This window comes from Sardina pilchardus, chromosome 6 (genome assembly GCF_963854185.1).
Source record: "Sardina pilchardus chromosome 6, fSarPil1.1, whole genome shotgun sequence".
NCBI lineage: Eukaryota > Metazoa > Chordata > Actinopteri > Clupeiformes > Clupeidae > Sardina > Sardina pilchardus.
Window position 1 is genome coordinate 34,289,045 of NC_084999.1, and position 17,143 is coordinate 34,306,187.

At 40.9% G+C, this 17,143-nt stretch overlaps 1 protein-coding gene across 2 annotated transcripts; it reads right to left on the reverse strand.

Moving 5' to 3' along the window:
- Positions 1 to 1,395: 1,395 nt before the first annotated feature.
- On the reverse strand, positions 1,396 to 17,134 carry dhx16 (DEAH (Asp-Glu-Ala-His) box polypeptide 16). 2 transcript variants are annotated; one of them, XM_062539642.1, is made up of 21 exons: positions 16,911 to 17,134; positions 15,683 to 15,887; positions 14,922 to 15,157; positions 13,760 to 13,937; positions 12,922 to 12,978; positions 12,563 to 12,817; positions 12,202 to 12,441; positions 11,749 to 11,940; positions 11,560 to 11,670; positions 11,355 to 11,470; positions 10,615 to 10,825; positions 10,010 to 10,108; positions 9,423 to 9,575; positions 8,992 to 9,132; positions 8,577 to 8,739; positions 8,279 to 8,397; positions 7,442 to 7,509; positions 7,185 to 7,347; positions 6,344 to 6,505; positions 6,073 to 6,246; positions 1,396 to 1,946 (listed from the first exon to the last, which is right to left on the reverse strand). In XM_062539642.1, the coding sequence occupies exons 2-21, from the start codon at positions 15,878 to 15,880 to the stop codon at positions 1,818 to 1,820; spliced, it is 3,165 nt and encodes a 1,054-aa protein (XP_062395626.1). In that variant the 5' UTR covers positions 15,881 to 15,887; positions 16,911 to 17,134; the 3' UTR covers positions 1,396 to 1,817. The 2 variants fall into 2 exon arrangements, with proteins under 2 accessions (XP_062395626.1, XP_062395625.1); XM_062539641.1 differs by having other exon boundaries at positions 16,905 to 17,134.
- Between the last annotated feature and the right edge of the window lie 9 nt (positions 17,135 to 17,143).

Here is a 17,143-nt window from a genome sequence, read left to right on the forward strand (position 1 = left end):
ACTATCATGTAGGCCTTACTGATCTAAAAGACAATAAGATGTTTTATGTTATGTTGTTGTTTATGTTATGTATAATGTATCACTACCAAAACATATTAAAACTACAAGAGCTTGTAGTTTGACATTTACACTGAGGCTCATAGTGGGCTATTTGCCACGTAAAGTATGCAATGATGTGGACCACTGGTTTGCACAAAAGGTCTGTCAATTCTTTCTTCTTGCATGTCATGCACAGACAAAGCACACAAATACGGTGCACGCTTGAGAAATGGAATGTCAGGATTAATAATTAACACATTTTTATGCACCATACCTAACTATGGTAAGCATTAAAGAAGTATGTTTAAAGTCTAGACTTAAAAATTGAGGGTGTGTGCTAATCAAATTGAGGAAGGGAGGTTATTCCAGAGGGGTGCTTGTTATTGGGATTACAAGAAGTCCAGTATTCTGTGATCGTAGAGTCCTAGTTGGGTTACATGGGACTAAGATCTTTAATATATTCAAGAGCACAGCCAATAATGGCTTTGTATGTTAGAAACAATATTTGACCAGATGACATGTCACCCCAAACCATGACTGACTGTGGAAGCTTTACATCGGACTTCAAGCAATGTGGATTCTGTGCCTCTCCTCTCTTCTTCCAGACTGGGACCTTGAATTCCAAAGGAAATGCAAAATGTATTTTCATCAGGCCCCAGCCGTGGCGCAACTGGCTGGGGCACCTGCACCGCACGCCGGCGACCCGGGTTCGATTCCCGCCCCATGGTCCTCTCCGGATCCCACCCCGACTATCTCTCCCACTTGCTTCCTGTCTCTCTCTCTACTGTCCTGTCCAATTAAAAGGCATAAAAAGCCACAAAAAAATATACTTAAAAAAATACTTTCATCAGGAAACATGACTTTGGACCACTCAGCAGCTGTCCAGTCCATTTTGTCTTTGAGATCTGTGAACAGCCAGCCTCTTTGGCAATGACCTTTTGTGTCTTGCCTTTCTTGTGCAAAGTGTCAATGGTCATCTTTTGGACAACTGTCAAGTCAGCAGTCTTCCCCATGATTGTGTAGCCTACAGAACAAGACTGAGACCATTAAAAGGCCTTTGCAGGTGTTTTGAGCTAATTACTGTAGCTGATTAGAGTGGCACCAGGTGTCTTCATTATTGAACGTTTTCACAATATTCTAATTTTCTGAGATACTGAATTTGGGGTATTCATTAGTTGTCAGTTATAATCATCAAAATCATAAAAGCAACAAACACTTGAAATATATCAGTCTGTGTGGAATGAATGTATACATTATACATTCTGATGGCCTGATAACTAGTGCTTACAGATCATACCGTATGAGTGGTAAAATGTGTAAACATATCCTATGGAATCAAACAGTCTGATTGCATGGTCTGTCACTATACACCATTTTTAATTTACGGTCAAGGTTGTTCAAGACAAAGACAAACCTATTTTCAAGATCAATATTTTACAATTCCTTGACTTCTCATATAAAAATACCTGAAATACAGTATATGTATAAAACAACTAAAGGATATGATGAACAAATGTGTACCACAGAAGATCTCCAGCACCTATTCATCATGGTAAATAACAAACAGAAAACTTAATTCAACATGGCTGGCCGAGGTCAAAAATGTTTTCTCCAAAAAACCCGCCAAAAAAGGCCATTAAGTGAGTATATTGAAAAAACTGTTGATAGTTGCAGTTTGCACAATAGCTCTTAAGAGCTTCAGAGTGATGTGTCTATGGTGGAGCATGTGTCCACTCTGTGAGACATCCTTTTCTTCTCCTACATTTTGGCCCGGTTGTTCAGCCCAGTTCCTCACGAGCCTTTCCCTGCTTCCGTGGCATCTTCTTACTGCTGCTGTCCTCCAGCTCCTTGTTCTTGTAGTAGTGAGGGGCCACCTCCAGTAGCCAACTGCTATCTATCTCAATGACCTGTGAGAGGTAAGAATGCAGACATATTAGTAGAGAGCTTTGAATGCCGTTGCATCCGGTTAATAATAATCCCAATAGTGGTACATGCTATGTTTTAAGTGTGTATGGGAATAGTAACTGTAGAACTACCCTACTTAAGAAATAGGGTGCAACAATCATCTCCCAAACTTTTTTAATTTAACATTTGGTAGACAAGTAATAAAGCTGTGCTAGTGTAAATGGTGTTGTGTTGACCGCCCTGCACTCATCCGGACTCAAACCCACATCTCGCAGAACCTTGGATTGGGAGTGGAAAGCTCTAGAAAGTGAGCTAAAAGGCCAAGCTGCTAGGATCACCTACTAGCACGTCTCTAAAGGCGTTGGAAGGGAGGTTTACATAATGCATATACGGCACAGCTAAGTATCAGCTTGCTACCGTTACACTAGTGAGTTAAAATAATTAACGTTGACAGCCACAGGTCATCTCAAGATCATGTTTGGTAAAATCCACTCTGAGAATGATTACATCCAGATAAATGGACAACATCATTTGTCCAGGTGGCCAAAAGGCACGCCACACCACTAAACCCCTATAGACTGATGGGTGTCATGCTCCCAGGGTCTGGCCACAGTGCTGCTGATTAGCAACCGCTGCGTCCTCTCAACATCTGCCTTGGCCCATGTCCACAGAGAGCCAGACGTGTGTGCAAATATACTGGTTATTTGGGGTCAATTTTGGGGTCATTACAATTTGAAATATGTGTCAGTTTTATAATCACAGTACCCTTACAAAAGTGAAATATTTGCGGCAGATTTGCAACAAACTTGTGGGTGATTTATGGGAAACAATTAGCCTGGCTAGCGCCTACCACTTCTCAAATGAGACATGTTCTGGCAACCATACATTCATTTTCTCGTATTTGAAAAAATGCCCAGATCCGATTGGGCGCCACGGATGTCAATCAAATGCGCATAGCTCATGCAACACGGTCTCACACCCAACTCGTCGAACGAGGACGCATGCCAAGCCCCCTGGCGTCAATATCGGAAGCCGAAGGTGCCCCCGCGCGTTCATATGCAACGCAAAGGGCTGCCATAGACATCAGTGTAAATCCTTTGGCGTCGAATGTAGACGCAAGAAGGTAACGGAAACTTCTCGGATGTTCTGTGATTGGTCACCTACATCAGGCGAAAATGTGGGTGTTAGTGTCCAGACTGCCTTAGCAGCGTGAATGAAAACACCGCGCAAGGCAAGATGGGAACACCCAGGCTAAGAAACAAATGAGTTCACTAGAAAATATTGCCAGAAGTTTGCCAATGTTGGCCACTAGAGGCAAACTTCCAGCAAAGTTCTGGCAACAATGAGTTTTGCCAGAACTTTGCCACCAGTGGCAAATGTGTTCGCCAGTGATTTGCCACCACACTTAGCCAAAAATAACAAACTTCCAAAGAACTGGTGATGAACCTAACTTGCATATAACATTGCTGCAAATGTTCTGCAACATTGCCAAGAATTAACCACAACTGTTTTCCAGAAGGGTCATTCCACCTCAATTCAACAAATGCCTTCTGCTTGACCATCTCAGATTTCCTTCAAAATTTTACCACCTGAAGAGTAACCATTTAAACTGACTTAGCCAAAATATTAGATCGGTATACCTAATACATCCAGAGAAAAACATTTTTGAACATGGTACCCCCCTTCTGATTTTTGGCACATTGGCGCCCTCATCTAGATCTGCAGCAAAGTTCAGATGTCATTATCTCAAAAAGTGTTCAAGCTAAAGACTTCAAATTTTCTGTGAATAAGGATTGCTACCTATAGATTCCATATATTCATTCGTAGGCCGTATGTATTGATACTGACTGTGTTTCAATCTTGTGAAATCAGAAGAAAAATGGCAGATTTTTTTTCAACCCCCACATTGGGTGCTCCATTACACAATTTGTAAACAAAATGTTTGACAAATGGTTATGTCTCTCTACAGAGGTGTTTAAGCTGTCTTTGAAAAAGTAATTAAGAGGTGTCTATATTGCTTTTTGTTGGAAGTATTGTAACACAAAACTGAAAAATAATCAATTTGGATGATATTGTATCTCCCCATTACAGAGGTATGACACACTATACCAATGAATTGAACACATCTCCAGAAAGAGTATGAAATGGGCTTTCAGACTGTGAAATTTCAAGATGGTATTATGGCTGCAGTTATTAAAAAACATTTTTTTAAATATTGGTCTATTACAACAATTAGCATTGCTTTTTTGTGCCATTATTTAATGATCTCATAATCCTTGTCTTATTCCTAAGTATCAGATGTTTATGTCTCATACTGTTAAACATTTATATTTTCATTTACTTGCTGAGTGATGAACTAATAAAATATTTCCTGTATTTCCGAAATAAATTGCTGCTGACACTATTTAATGCCACTAGATGTCACTGTTCATGGATATCAGCAACGTGTCGTTATAGTAGACCAATATTTCAAAAATAACATTTCAATAACCATAGCCATAATACCATCTTGAAATTTCACAGTCTGAAAGCCCATTCCATACTCTTTCTGGAGATGTGTTCAATTCATTGGTATAGCTTGTCATACCTCTGTAATGGGGAGATACAATATTATCCAAATTGATTGTTTTTCAGTTTTGTGTTACAATACTTCCAACAAAAAAGCAATATAGACACCTCTTCATTGCTTTTTCAAATACAGCTTAAACACTTCTGTAGAGAGACATAACCATTTGCCAAACATTTTGTTTCCAAATTGTGTAATGGGGCACCCAATGTGGGGGTGTGAAAGAAATCTGCAATTTTTCTTCTGATTTCACAAGATTGAAACACAGTCAGTGTCAACACATATGACTTACGAATGAATATGTGGAATCTATAGGTAGCAATCATTATTCACAGAAAATTTTAAGTCTTTAGCTTGAACACTTTTTGAGATAATGACATCTGAACTTTGCTGCAGATTTAGATGAGGGCGCCAATGTGCCAAAAATCAGAAGGGGGGTACCATGTTCAAAAATGTTTTTCTCTGGATGTATTAGGTATACCGATCTAATATTTTGGCTAAGTTAGTTTAAATGGTTACTCTTTAGATGGTAAAAGTTTGAAGCAAATCTGAGATGGTCAAGCAGAAATTTTCTCTAAAATCCGTTGAATTGAGGTGGAATGACCCAGAAACCTAATTTGCAATCCGGAAACCTGACATTTCTGTAAGGGTTGTCCTATGTAACCTCTGCTTGGCCCGGACTTATGGGGGTAGAGTGTTATAGAAGGGCCTTAAGGGATTGGCTGATGACCAACGCATAAGAACAGGTTATGGGGTACAAAACAACACACCTGAGTGTTTGGATTGTGTTTTCCTTTGACTATTCTACTACTTCAAGCATATGGATCCTTGGGTCCCCTGCTCTATTCTTTTGTCTCTCTATCCTTCCATTTCTCTCACATTCACTTATGTTTCATAAAGTTCTGACATGCGTGTTGTAGTCAGATGTTTTCAGTCATTGGTAACATTTTAGCTGCCCTTATCTTAAGGTTTTACGGTTTTGCCTCTGGTAAAATTTTTGACAAGCCCTGGTTGAGTGGCAGTCATATATCCAGCCACTACCAGTATAGCACAAAATATGGTCAGTCATTCCCTCTGTTACTTTTGTGTGCATTAATAACAAAGTACATTTGATGAGAAGATGGATTTGTCCTAATTTTTCCTAGAGAGATTTACTGTACGACAAATTTCTCCTAATGAAATATTGTGTAATAATATATATACATATATCCCCGGTGCCGATCAGTTGTAACCTATTGTTTGAACACTCAACAACAATAATACTCCAGATCAAAAGACAAAATGTCAGGTAATTGGGACAGTATAGTGATCCCATGACAATAAAGTTGTGGAGACTAAAAATGATGAAAACATGTCGATCATTGAACTCATGATTATATCTTCAAAAGTTTTGTTCTGTCCACACACTAAAGATATTTAGTTCACTGTGATAGAAGAGTAAGTAAAGGAGAACATTCATTAATTTAACAGTCAACAACTAATCGATTAATCGTTGCAGTCCTAGCATTACAGTATACATGCATTTCTACATAGCATACAAAAAAATACAATTGAATACACACCTGTCTCATGAACTCTTTTGTGGTGAAGACAAGTTCGTGGTAGATGAGCCAGCGTGGCTGTTCCTCAAACAGGGAGCTATTGGGATGGACGTAGACGGTCTGCTGATGTTTCACGGTCTTGTAGCCACCCTTGCTAAGCCGTGCTGTGTGGTAGAAGTAGCCCGCTGTCACTGCCTATCACAGGGAGAGGACAAAGAATTCAAACTCTGCAGTGAACCTATATAGCACACAAGTATATACGCACAGGAATGAAACTGAATATGTACTGTACCTTGCGGATTGGTACGCTGTCTTCCTGGGAGCTGCATACCTCCACCTCTATTCTATCCATCAGTCCTTCCAGCTGTTCACGTACGTCCCTTGCACGCTTCATGGAGCGGAACTGGATGAAGTTCTCATAACACCACTGAGTGGAATAACCACTCTCCACCCACTGCAGGGGACAGAGACAATTGTGTTTGTGGATTATTATGATTATGGTACAAAGAAGCTCTTTGAGGCCTGTTTTCTAACTGTTCAGGCACAGCTTTCAAACTTCAGTTTAGTCTTCTTCACTTTCAGTCAAGTGCACTTTGCAACATTTCTATATCAGTTCCTGTTATGTGTTCTGCTGGCTACAAACAAATGGACACGGAAATATCGGCAGAAGATCTATCACAGATCGGAAGACCTCAGCAGAGGTACGTGCTCTACTGAGTGTCACATGACTTGTGCTCATGTGTTTGATGGTGGCCTTCATTGGGCATTGCAACACTTTCCTGTGAACACAGAAGTGACTGTGCGTATGTGCGTGTATGTGTGCATGTGTGTATGTGTGTATGTGTGTATGTGTGTGTGTGTGTGTGTGTGTGTGTGTGTGTGTGTGTGGTCACCACAGGGAAGCCACAAGCGGACAGATAAATTCACAAAGCTCTAGTGCAGCATCTAGTGGTACAAGATCACTTAGACCTTTCAAGATGCTTTGAGAATACAGGCCAAAGACAGCAGTGAAATTAGCACTATTAATTATCCATTAATAATAACGAAAATGAATAATGATGTCATTTGAAGGGCCATTTTGAAGAGACTTTGCCAAGCTGAATGATGCCTGTCCAACAATTATACACTCTCACCTGACCGTAGACGTTGAGAAGCACCATATGATCTCCACCAGGCACTACAAAGTTCATGCGAGCATTATCAGCATGAACCACTTTGTCTTTCGGTCGGTAGAAGATCGAGTTATTGACGGAGAGCATAGCAGCAATGCTCAGTACCTCTTCTGAACATTTGTACCTGGAGAAACATCAGACTGTGTGAATCCAAAGTCACACAATAGAAATCAGCTTGACTCACAATAGCGCCAAAAGACATTCTCAGTCGTACTCACTGTTCTGAGGCCAGGATCATTTTGCTCAGCATGGGGTCCACTGGCAACTCAGCCATCCTCCTACCAAGCTAAGGGGACATAAGGCATTAGCTCACCTCTCAATTGCAATGGAATCCACCTTCTCTTGAGCTGCTATGATGTCAAAGAGACATTTCTCATACATTGTTGCATTAAAGGGATAGTTCGGATTTTAAGACACGAAGTTGTATGGGTTCCCTGTCAGCAACGTAGTGCATCAGCACTGACTTACCCCCGACAGCGTCCTGTGAGCCGAGATCCAGCCGGTTTTAGATCGTTTTTGATGCTGAAGAAAGTAGTCCGGCAAGTTTCTGGGGTCACGAAAGTAAAGTGTTTTTCTTCTCAAAACCATATGCGTTCAACAGAGTGATATATTTGCACCACAAAAACGTTGTCCAGGAAAAATTCAAACCTCGTTATCACTTACTTATTTTTCGCGATTCCTATCACTGCGCGCTACTGACAGCTGGACAACGTTTTTGTGGTGCAAATATATCACTCTGTTGAACGCATATGGTTTTGAGAAGAAAAACACTTTACTTTCGTGACCCCAGAAACTTGCTGAAGAAAATAGTCCGGCATCAAAAACGATCAAAAACCGGCTGGATCTCGGCTCACAGGACGCTGTCGGGGGTAAGTCAGTGCTGATGCACTACGTTGCTGACAGGGAACCCATACAACTTCGTGTCTTAAAATCCGAACTATCCCTTTAAGCTATTAGATGATACAGTATGTGGAAATTTGTCTTTTTGATTCTGTTTTAATAGTAAAGAAAAAAATAAAAATAAACATGAAATGTCTTGAAGTGTTAAAAGGTACCTTGGTGAGTTCTCCAAGGTGGTTGAGAGCACCCAGAGCATAGAGCTGCTCCAAAGCTAGAACAAGTGTCTCGTGAGGAGGTGGGTCCATAAAGTCAAAGTGAATGAGGTCATTAATTCCTGTCGAAAAAAAAGAGGATACTATGTTCATATGCTAGTACTAGGATACTAGGAGTTCAGATACTAAACTGTTCTGATAATGTTCAAGCTATAGTTAATAACTATAACTACTGCATACATTTTTTTCTGCCTGAAACCTTGTTTCACACAAAACTCAAAGCTGTTGTGATGATTCTCACCCAAACTCTTCAGCAGCAACACCACGTTGCCAAGATTGGTCCTCTGAATCTCTGGTACTGTTGTTTCCTCCATCTCATGCTTGAAAGCCCAAGCTGTGTAGAGACGGAAGCATTTCCCAGCGGCTACTCTGCCTGCTCTTCCAGCTCGCTGGTTGGCTGACGCCTACAGTAGCAGATCAAAACTGAGAATTAAATCAGGATATTTAACTGTGCGCACGCACACACAAGCACGTACACTACTGGAAACTAGGGAATTCTAGGGAAATCTGATTCAGTGTTTCATTCATTCATTTTCAAATTATGCTATCCTTAAGATTTGCCTTGTGTAATATTTTTCACAATGTCATTGTTAAGCTTCAGGCCTTTTACGGGGCGTACTTCTCTGAAATTAAGTGAAATAAACGGCTTGGTTTACCCGTGAACATGGCGTGACGATGAGGGACTCCATGCCCGTGCGAGCATTATAGCTTTTCTGCTTACAAAAGCCTGGGTCAATGACATAGATGATGCCATCAATAGTGAGGGAGGTCTCTGCAATGTTGGTGGCTACCACAACCTACAAGATAACACAATCACAGACACAATTAACAGTGCTTTGCAAAACCAAAACAAAACAAAAACCAACATTGAGTATTGCTAGGGAATCTGTTCATGTAACAACAATTACTAGTGTGGAGTGGTTTGACTTTGTACAGCAGAAAGGTAAGGAAGGTATATGTGCTGTACTTGTAGTGGGCACTTTGTGCTTCTTACATTATTCACATTATTTCAAAGTGCTGGGGCCCCATGCTGCAGTGCACACCAATGTGCTACAAGAAGTGAACAACAACAAGTGCAGCACCTTACCTTACGAGCACCAGGTGGAGTTGGGTTGAAGATCTTGGCCTGCATATCTGAGGGCAGGTTGGCATAGATGGGCAGGACAATGAGCTCTGATATCTTGGACCCCAGTCGCCGACAGCGATCCTGTAGAAGCTCACAGCATGCCTCAATCTCCTCCTGAAAACGCACAATGTACAATCAAGGGTTCATTTCGAAACCTTTGGACCAGCCTGTAAGCTAACCTGGGCATGGATCACTGTCCCTACTTTGCCAGTAAGGGCCAAGCTAATAATGTGATATAATATAGTATTGCATATTGCTAAGTAAACTTGGAACATAAATATAAAGTCAGCCAGCCAGGCAGCAGGTATGCTCAAACCATGCCCATTTCCTTACTTTTCACTGGAGTTGGGAAGTATTTGGAAAATGTCAAGTTTCCGTTGTTTTTTTTTGAAAAGACAATTGGGAATGCATTGTATGTGACAAATGCTCAAAGACCAACATTGAACATTAAATAATTGATCATATAATTTCAATAAATGACCAGACATATTCATCAGTGTAAAACTAATGAAAAAAGCCAAACTTTCAATGAGGCAAAACCTGCTCACCTGCCCTGTGAGAAAGACCAGTACATCCCCCATGGGCTGTGTGACATGGATCTGTAGAACGGACACAACACATGCCTCCAGATAGTCTGCTTCTGGAGCCTGGTTGCAGAAGAGAGAGGAAACAGACTTAACACTGATGTAGGGTAGGGCACAAACACATTACCATCTTTGACAACAGGATTTGGGGAGAGAAGACACATCTTTCCCTCCCTTCACTTAAAATCCCAACATTCAGTAGCTGTAGACTAGGGCAAACAGTCAATGGCACCGCCAGGGGAAGAGAGCAAAATTAAACGCAGTCAAATTCCTTGATTGTTTACGCAAACTTAGCCAATAAAGCTGACCAACAAACTAACAAAACAGCCTACTTCATGTGATGTGCATAGAATATTATACAGTGCTTCTAATGATCAAAAGGAATTCATTTTAGAGGTCTGTGCTGGAAAGCCAAGACTAAAAAGGTTCAGCTCATAAAATGGTCATATCAATAAACAATGCTTTAAAACATTTAGATAACATTCTTTTTGCCTGGTCTAAAGCAAAATTAACAGCTTAATAACTAGTGAGTTCACATCTATACGAAAAGAAACCCCCAGCAATATTACCTTTGTGTAGAAGATGTCTACAGGGAAACGCCGCCCAGGTATCCTGAAGACAGGTGCATCATCGAAGAAGCAAGAGAAACGTTCTGTATCCAGCGTAGCACTGGCCACTAGCACCTTCAGGTCGGCACGGAAACGAGCAATGTCTTTTATAAGGCCGAAAAGGATGTCTGTGTGGAGAGTGCGCTCATGGGCTTCATCAATTATGACCACACTAGATGGAAAAAAGAGGGTGCAAGTGGAAATTGATGCATTTCAGAAACATTGATGGGGAGGAAATACATTGAGAATATGCTTTAACATAATGTGTAAGTCTAGCTTTCCTCATACAACACTCAAAGTAGGATTGAATGATATGGCATAAAAAAATCACGATAAAAAGTTTCATATCAGTGTCAATATCAATCATTTCTAGGGGTTCAAGCAATGAAGATGCTGCAATCCCCTCGTGTTCTTTTCCTTTTAACTAACAAAACAGAAAGTGGTGAGTGTCTATGTTTGACACATTCTGGTTCCTCACAAAATCCTCTGTATTGTACATCCAAGTCTCAATTCCCGACTTCCACCATTGTGCCCTTGAGCAAGGCACTTAACCTCAAGTGGCTCCTAGGGCCACGGCCCTTGTAATATAATTAACATTATGAAAGTTGCTTTGAATAGAAGCATCAGCTAAATAAATTAATATTGAATTTAATGGATTAATATACATGTGTGTCCACATATATGTCCACATATTTACATACCTATAGCTGGCAAGATCGGGCTCTGTGAGAAACTCTCTCAAAAGCATTCCATCGGTCATGTACTTCAGTACTGTCCGCTCGGATGTGCAGTCCTCAAATCGAATACTGTAGCCCACCTACAACATGAAAACGTTAGTTCTCTATTTTCTGTGACCTCCCCAGTGATGTAGCAATAAAAAACTGAAAATGTAAAAACTAATTTCACCTCGTTCCCGAGCTTTACTCCAACTTCTTGTGCCACTCGAGCTGCCACAGACATTGCGGCTACTCGACGAGGCTGAGTGCAACCAATCTTCAAACCTCCAGAATTATATCCCTGACAACAAAATGCTTCATTAATTAGCAGAACCAGTCAAGTTTTGTGGGACAGTTAGGGGTGTATGTGGAACCTCACCTCTTCCATGAGATACTGGGGGATCTGTGTAGTTTTGCCAGAGCCCGTCTCCCCCTCGATAATGAGCACCTGGTGCTGCTCAATAGCCGATAGTAGGTCTTGTCGATAGGGAAAGACAGGCAGACTCCTCCTAACCTCCTGAATGGACTGCATCTGTTGCTCTGCCTGAGAGAGCTGTGGACCACTCTCCTCCTTTGGAAACAAACACAAGGACACACAGCAAGTACATGCCAAATTAGATTGAGAATACGACCCTGTTTACACACACAGACAAAGAGAGAGAGAGAGAGAGGAAGAGAGAGAGAGAAAGAGAGAGAGAGAGAGAGAATGTTTAGATAAATAGACAGACGAAGAGCAAGACGGTTTTATTCATCCATTGTGAATCACCCATAAGCTTGATTTCTGATTTCTGCAGTCTTGCTATCTTTGGCCTTAAGTGCTCTTCACACTGACCTTCTCTGATCGTGTTCCTTTCATGGTGATGGCACTGCTGACAAAGTTGATCATCTCCTCCTCCTCCAGCACCAGCTGGTACTTGTCCTGCTCCTCCTTCAGGCGACGCTCCCGCTCCTCCTTGGCACCAAAGTGCAGAGTTGCTGTAGCGACCCGGGCCTCTTCCCAGCGGCTCTGCTCTCCCCCGCCCTCATGACCCCCCTCTTCAATATCCAGCTGGAGATCCCGTTCCGGGGGGTTCTAATTCATTACATAAAAAAAGGTAAAGAAGCATTAAGAAATCAAACAGTTGAAAAGTGAACCTGTTCTACTGACACTGACAGTGTGCTTCCCCCGTTGGCTCTTCCTAGGCATACTGCACCTTTCTCCTGTTCTCCTCTGGCATGTAGTAGCGGTTCTTCCTTTCGTCCTTTTCCTTGGCTCCTGCTTTCTTGTAGTCCCTGGCCAGATCTCTGACTGTGCGCTTGTAGTCCAGTTCTTTTTTCTCTCGCTCAGTGAGGTTGTCAGAGGAAAACAGGTACTCTTCATCGGCTATCTCAGCCTCCAGGTCTTCTAATTTCTCGGCTTCACGTTTCTTCAGGTACTCAAAGCGTGACTGCTTTCTCAACTCGGGAAGCTTTGGAACAAAAAGAGGAAGAGAAAAGCATCATGCTACTGCCATGAGATAGCACATACACTGTTAATGACAGCATGTGTATTTGCTAGGATTCGTTATCTTACCATTTTCTTTTGGTCGTCCTCTGCCATCTTAAGTCTTTTTTGAGCTTCCTCGTAAGCCTAGTTTGAAAGACAGTCTTAATGATGGGCCATACACTTGTATAATCTTTCTTTCACATTTAATCGCAAATTTTAATTATTTGTCAGACAATGATGGGCATCATTAAAAATATGACTGAAATAGTGAGCTAATACAACAGACTATTACAAACATATCCAATAAGGAATAATATAATATGCCAAATTCTAGGGGTGTCACAAACTCAAAGGTAGAATCGACAATGTAACCACACCCCCAATGTTACGTCCGGCATGTATGCCAAGAAAAACACACACACACACACACACACACACACACACACACACACACACACACACACACACACACACACACACACACACACACACACACACACACACACACAGGACTGTGGTGTCAACAGTCCTCTAACTTTAGGTAACTTTAGGTCTCTGAAACAATCAAATTATCATTCAGTGTTGTTTTATTTCACTATGTTCACGTCTATGTTTAATGTTTGTTCTGATTACAACCTCATGGTGGGAATGGTTTCAAAATATAAGACCCCCCGAAAAGGAACAGGAAAAAGCCAAAGAAAGTAAAAAAACATCAGGAATGGATTAATAGTAATACTAATAAAAAGATCGAAAATCAAATCGTGACTCCAAAATAGAAAATTAAATCGAATCGAGGATTTGGAGAATCGTGACACCCCTATTCAATTCTATTTTAATTCATTCGCATAGGTTGCCATTTTTTTAACCATGCTTAAAAAGCTACAAAATATCATATAACCACCAGTCAATCTCCACATAATGGTACCTTTTTATCCGTCCTCTCCATGATACTCCGGGTCTTCTGCTTGTCCTTCAACTTCACACGCTCAGCAAAAGCATCTCTTTCCTCCAGGTCCTGCTGTCGCTCTCGCTCTTCTTTTTCCCAGTCCTCCTCTTGGTCTTCCTCGTCCTCTTTTTTCTGTGCTTTGGAAATCATCTGCTCACTGAGAAGTAATCAGATGGTTAGAACCGTACATTTTCTCACCGTATGTAAGAAATGTATTTCAATTAATCATAAAATGGGCCTGATGTGTCACAAGACATTAAGAAATTAAAAGTGAAGTTGCAGCCCTCAGCCCTTGATGTTGTTATGTTGTGTTTTGGTCTGATGCCCCGCCATGCACTTATCTACTAATCATGAAGTCAGTAGTGTTTCGGAATTTGGGTTGCCAGCTCTGCTAGTTACCACAGCTGCAGCTACAACCGTGTTGGATAAAAAATGTCTAACGTTATGAAACCTAAAAGACCTCTTTATGAATCCAAAATACGTCCGAAATAAAACAAGCATTTGTATAGGAGATTGAGACGGCTGAAAACGGAGAAGAATTGGAAGACAGAAGTCAATGTTGTTAATTTGCTCCTGGACAGGTAATTCATCAGTTTGGCTAACTTACTTGTACTTAATGTAAATGGACAAATAAAATATTCATGACAGTCGAACAAAGTTATGCATGTTCGTGCAAAGTAACATTATGTTAGTGCATATAGAGGAGGTGGGTCATGGATTTGAAAAGGTAGGCTAAGGAATTGTTTGGGAAATAAAAACGGAGAGTAGTCATTGCTAACCTTAGCAATGCATTATCAGAGTCCGTTTCTCTGTCATTATGCTGAGGAAAACAACATTAGCACTTGCCATTGAAAGCTGTAGCAGCCTATGTTCCTGCTGGAACCTGCAGCCTAGCTGGCAACCGCGACTTAGAGGGGAGAGGATACACCGCTCTACAGTATTTTGAAAGTAATTGCAGTTCTAGTTTTGGCCAAAATCCTACATACGCTTCCTTTAATGGCAGGGACAGTCCCCCCCTATGGTATGTTGTTTCTCTATAGCAAATGCCCACCCAGCCTGATACAAGTACACATCACAGCATAATTATGCTTCTTTAGGATAAGAGAAATTATTAAGGAATAACTGACTTAAGCACACTAACCTTTTCTTTTCCTCTTCACTGGATGAGGCACTCTCTTCCTGTTTCTGTCTCAAGTGCTTTCTCTTTTTTCCCTTTACTTTCTCCCTCCCTTTCTTCTCCTTTCCTCTCTCTTGTGTTACTTCTTCATCACCATCGCTCTCCTCTAGCAGAGTGTAGGTACGATTTTTCTGCTCCATGGCTTGCACTTGTCGCTCCAGAGCCCGAGATGGTTTCTCCACTACCTGTTTTCGTGGCACCTAAAAATACAACACAGATGATCTCAGAAACAAATGTGTGGAACTACTTTTGTCTTAAAAGGTCATACTTGACATGTGTCTAAAACTAGTGACTAAGGGATTGCAAGTCGTTTTAAGAGTGATTTTAAACATGTTAATTTCTATCTGGGAGACACAGCATGATGTCACATAGTCTTCCTGCACTGTCAAATGGTATAAGGTTGCTGCCGCAGCAGATGCTAACCTTGTCTATAACATGAAAGGGTTCCAAAACAAAGGCCTGTAAAACATTTGCGTTCAACTCAAATGCTTTCTTTTTTTTTCCAGCCCTTGTTAATATTTATGTTGCACAGCCTTGTTTGGGCACAGCCTTGTTTGTTTCATATCTTGAATGCCTAAACAAGCCAGCTTTGTAGGACATGTTCTTCATATGTCAAAACCATTAAAACCTTGTACAACATAATCATTGATTGATTGATTGATTTATAACACCCTACATTTGGGAAACAAATTAATGTATGTAAAAAAAATAAAACAGTATCTTACCTTCTCGAATAATTCCTGAGCAAAACTCTCAACTTTCTGGTCGACATCAATGGTCCCAGTCTGCTTGAGGCGACCAATGAAGTCTGGCAAATTAGCAGACTTTTTCACCAGACCTACCATGAACTGAGCCACATATCTGTCACTCAGCCCCAGGATGTCATGGAGGCGGTCGCTCACCCACTGCTCCAGGTTGGCCATTGCAGCACTGAGTAGAATACAAATAACACTGTCACCTTCCATGTGAAAGAATAAGGCATATCCAGGTTGTAGGCCTATTGATCTAAAGTGAGGTCTAATGATTTGCCTCTTCTTTATGATGTTCACTCAATTACTCAAAACAGCACATAACATGAGCTACACAAAAAAACATATAATATACTGTACATCTGGGCACTTCCAGTCTGTGATAGCTCTCATGCTGAGTATGAGGATGAAGAACACCAGCCAAAACATAACATTAGTTTTCAATTAAGGGTAATTTCCCTTGAAAAATATAGATAGATAAACTATGAATTGAGATATCGGTGGGTGTTGAAGGGTAGTTAGAATTGTGGATTAGCTACATAGATTCAATTTGTCTTTTAAATAGACAGTCTACATTATTGTGATTTCTCATTTTGGTCAACCCTTCCCAGAAGGTGACGACTGTTACTGTACAGCATCTGCAGCAGCTGTTCTCCTTCTCTTCAGTTACGTTATCTGTTTCAATCTGTTCACTGTTATTCTGCGTTTTTGCACATTGCAAATAACCAGGTGATTAACGTACGTACGTAAATACGTACATGGTCCGCTGGTTTACTTTATGATGTTCAGTGAATAGTGTCACATGGTCTGCTAGTTTTTGTCACGTTCAGTACACAGTATGCCGCCAGAGCACTTTTTTGAGCTCACCACATTAAACCAAAGATGAGCAAAGACGTGCAGACTGAAATTGGTATGATGTATATAGCCACAAACAACTGATAAGGGCTGCATTAAAAGCAAATAACAGTTTAAAAGCGTTCTATGCCTCAAGCATTTCCATGCTAACGCAAACTGTTAAAGCTACATTGGATACATTCACAACCAGCTATTCAATAACACGCGTGTCTAACTTAAGCCTGGACGATCTTAGAGAGCATGTTGTGAAGAGGGGCATATGCATGTGTCAAAGGCAACACCGAGCTTTTGCGAAATAGTTTACACCACATACAAGGAAATCTTTGCAAGCAAATGTCGTTACCTTTACCGTTAGGACGTTGACTGGTATTAGCTAGCCACTGGTAAGTTACAGGCTTATTACGTTAGTAGCTGCTAGATCAACAACGTTTAAATGTCTGGTGAAGACAAACATGATGATCGACTATTCAATCCTTCATCATTCTAAGTCTACACATAAAATAAATGCGTTTTTATGGGGTCAATCCTGCTTCTAACTTGACTTAAACATTGGTCTCACGTTACTTCAGGAAATTTCGCTAG

Coding starts and splice junctions, on each gene's coding strand:
- dhx16 (XM_062539642.1), bottom strand. CDS start 15,880: ATGGCCAACCTGGAGCAGTGGGTGAGCGACCGCCTCCATGACATCCTG. Junction 15,158..15,682: donor CTCAGGAATTATTCGAGAAG/GTAAGATACTGT, acceptor TTGTATTTTTAG/GTGCCACGAAAACAGGTAGT. Junction 6,247..6,343: donor ACAGCGTACCAATCCGCAAG/GTACAGTACATA, acceptor TCCCTGTGATAG/GCAGTGACAGCGGGCTACTT.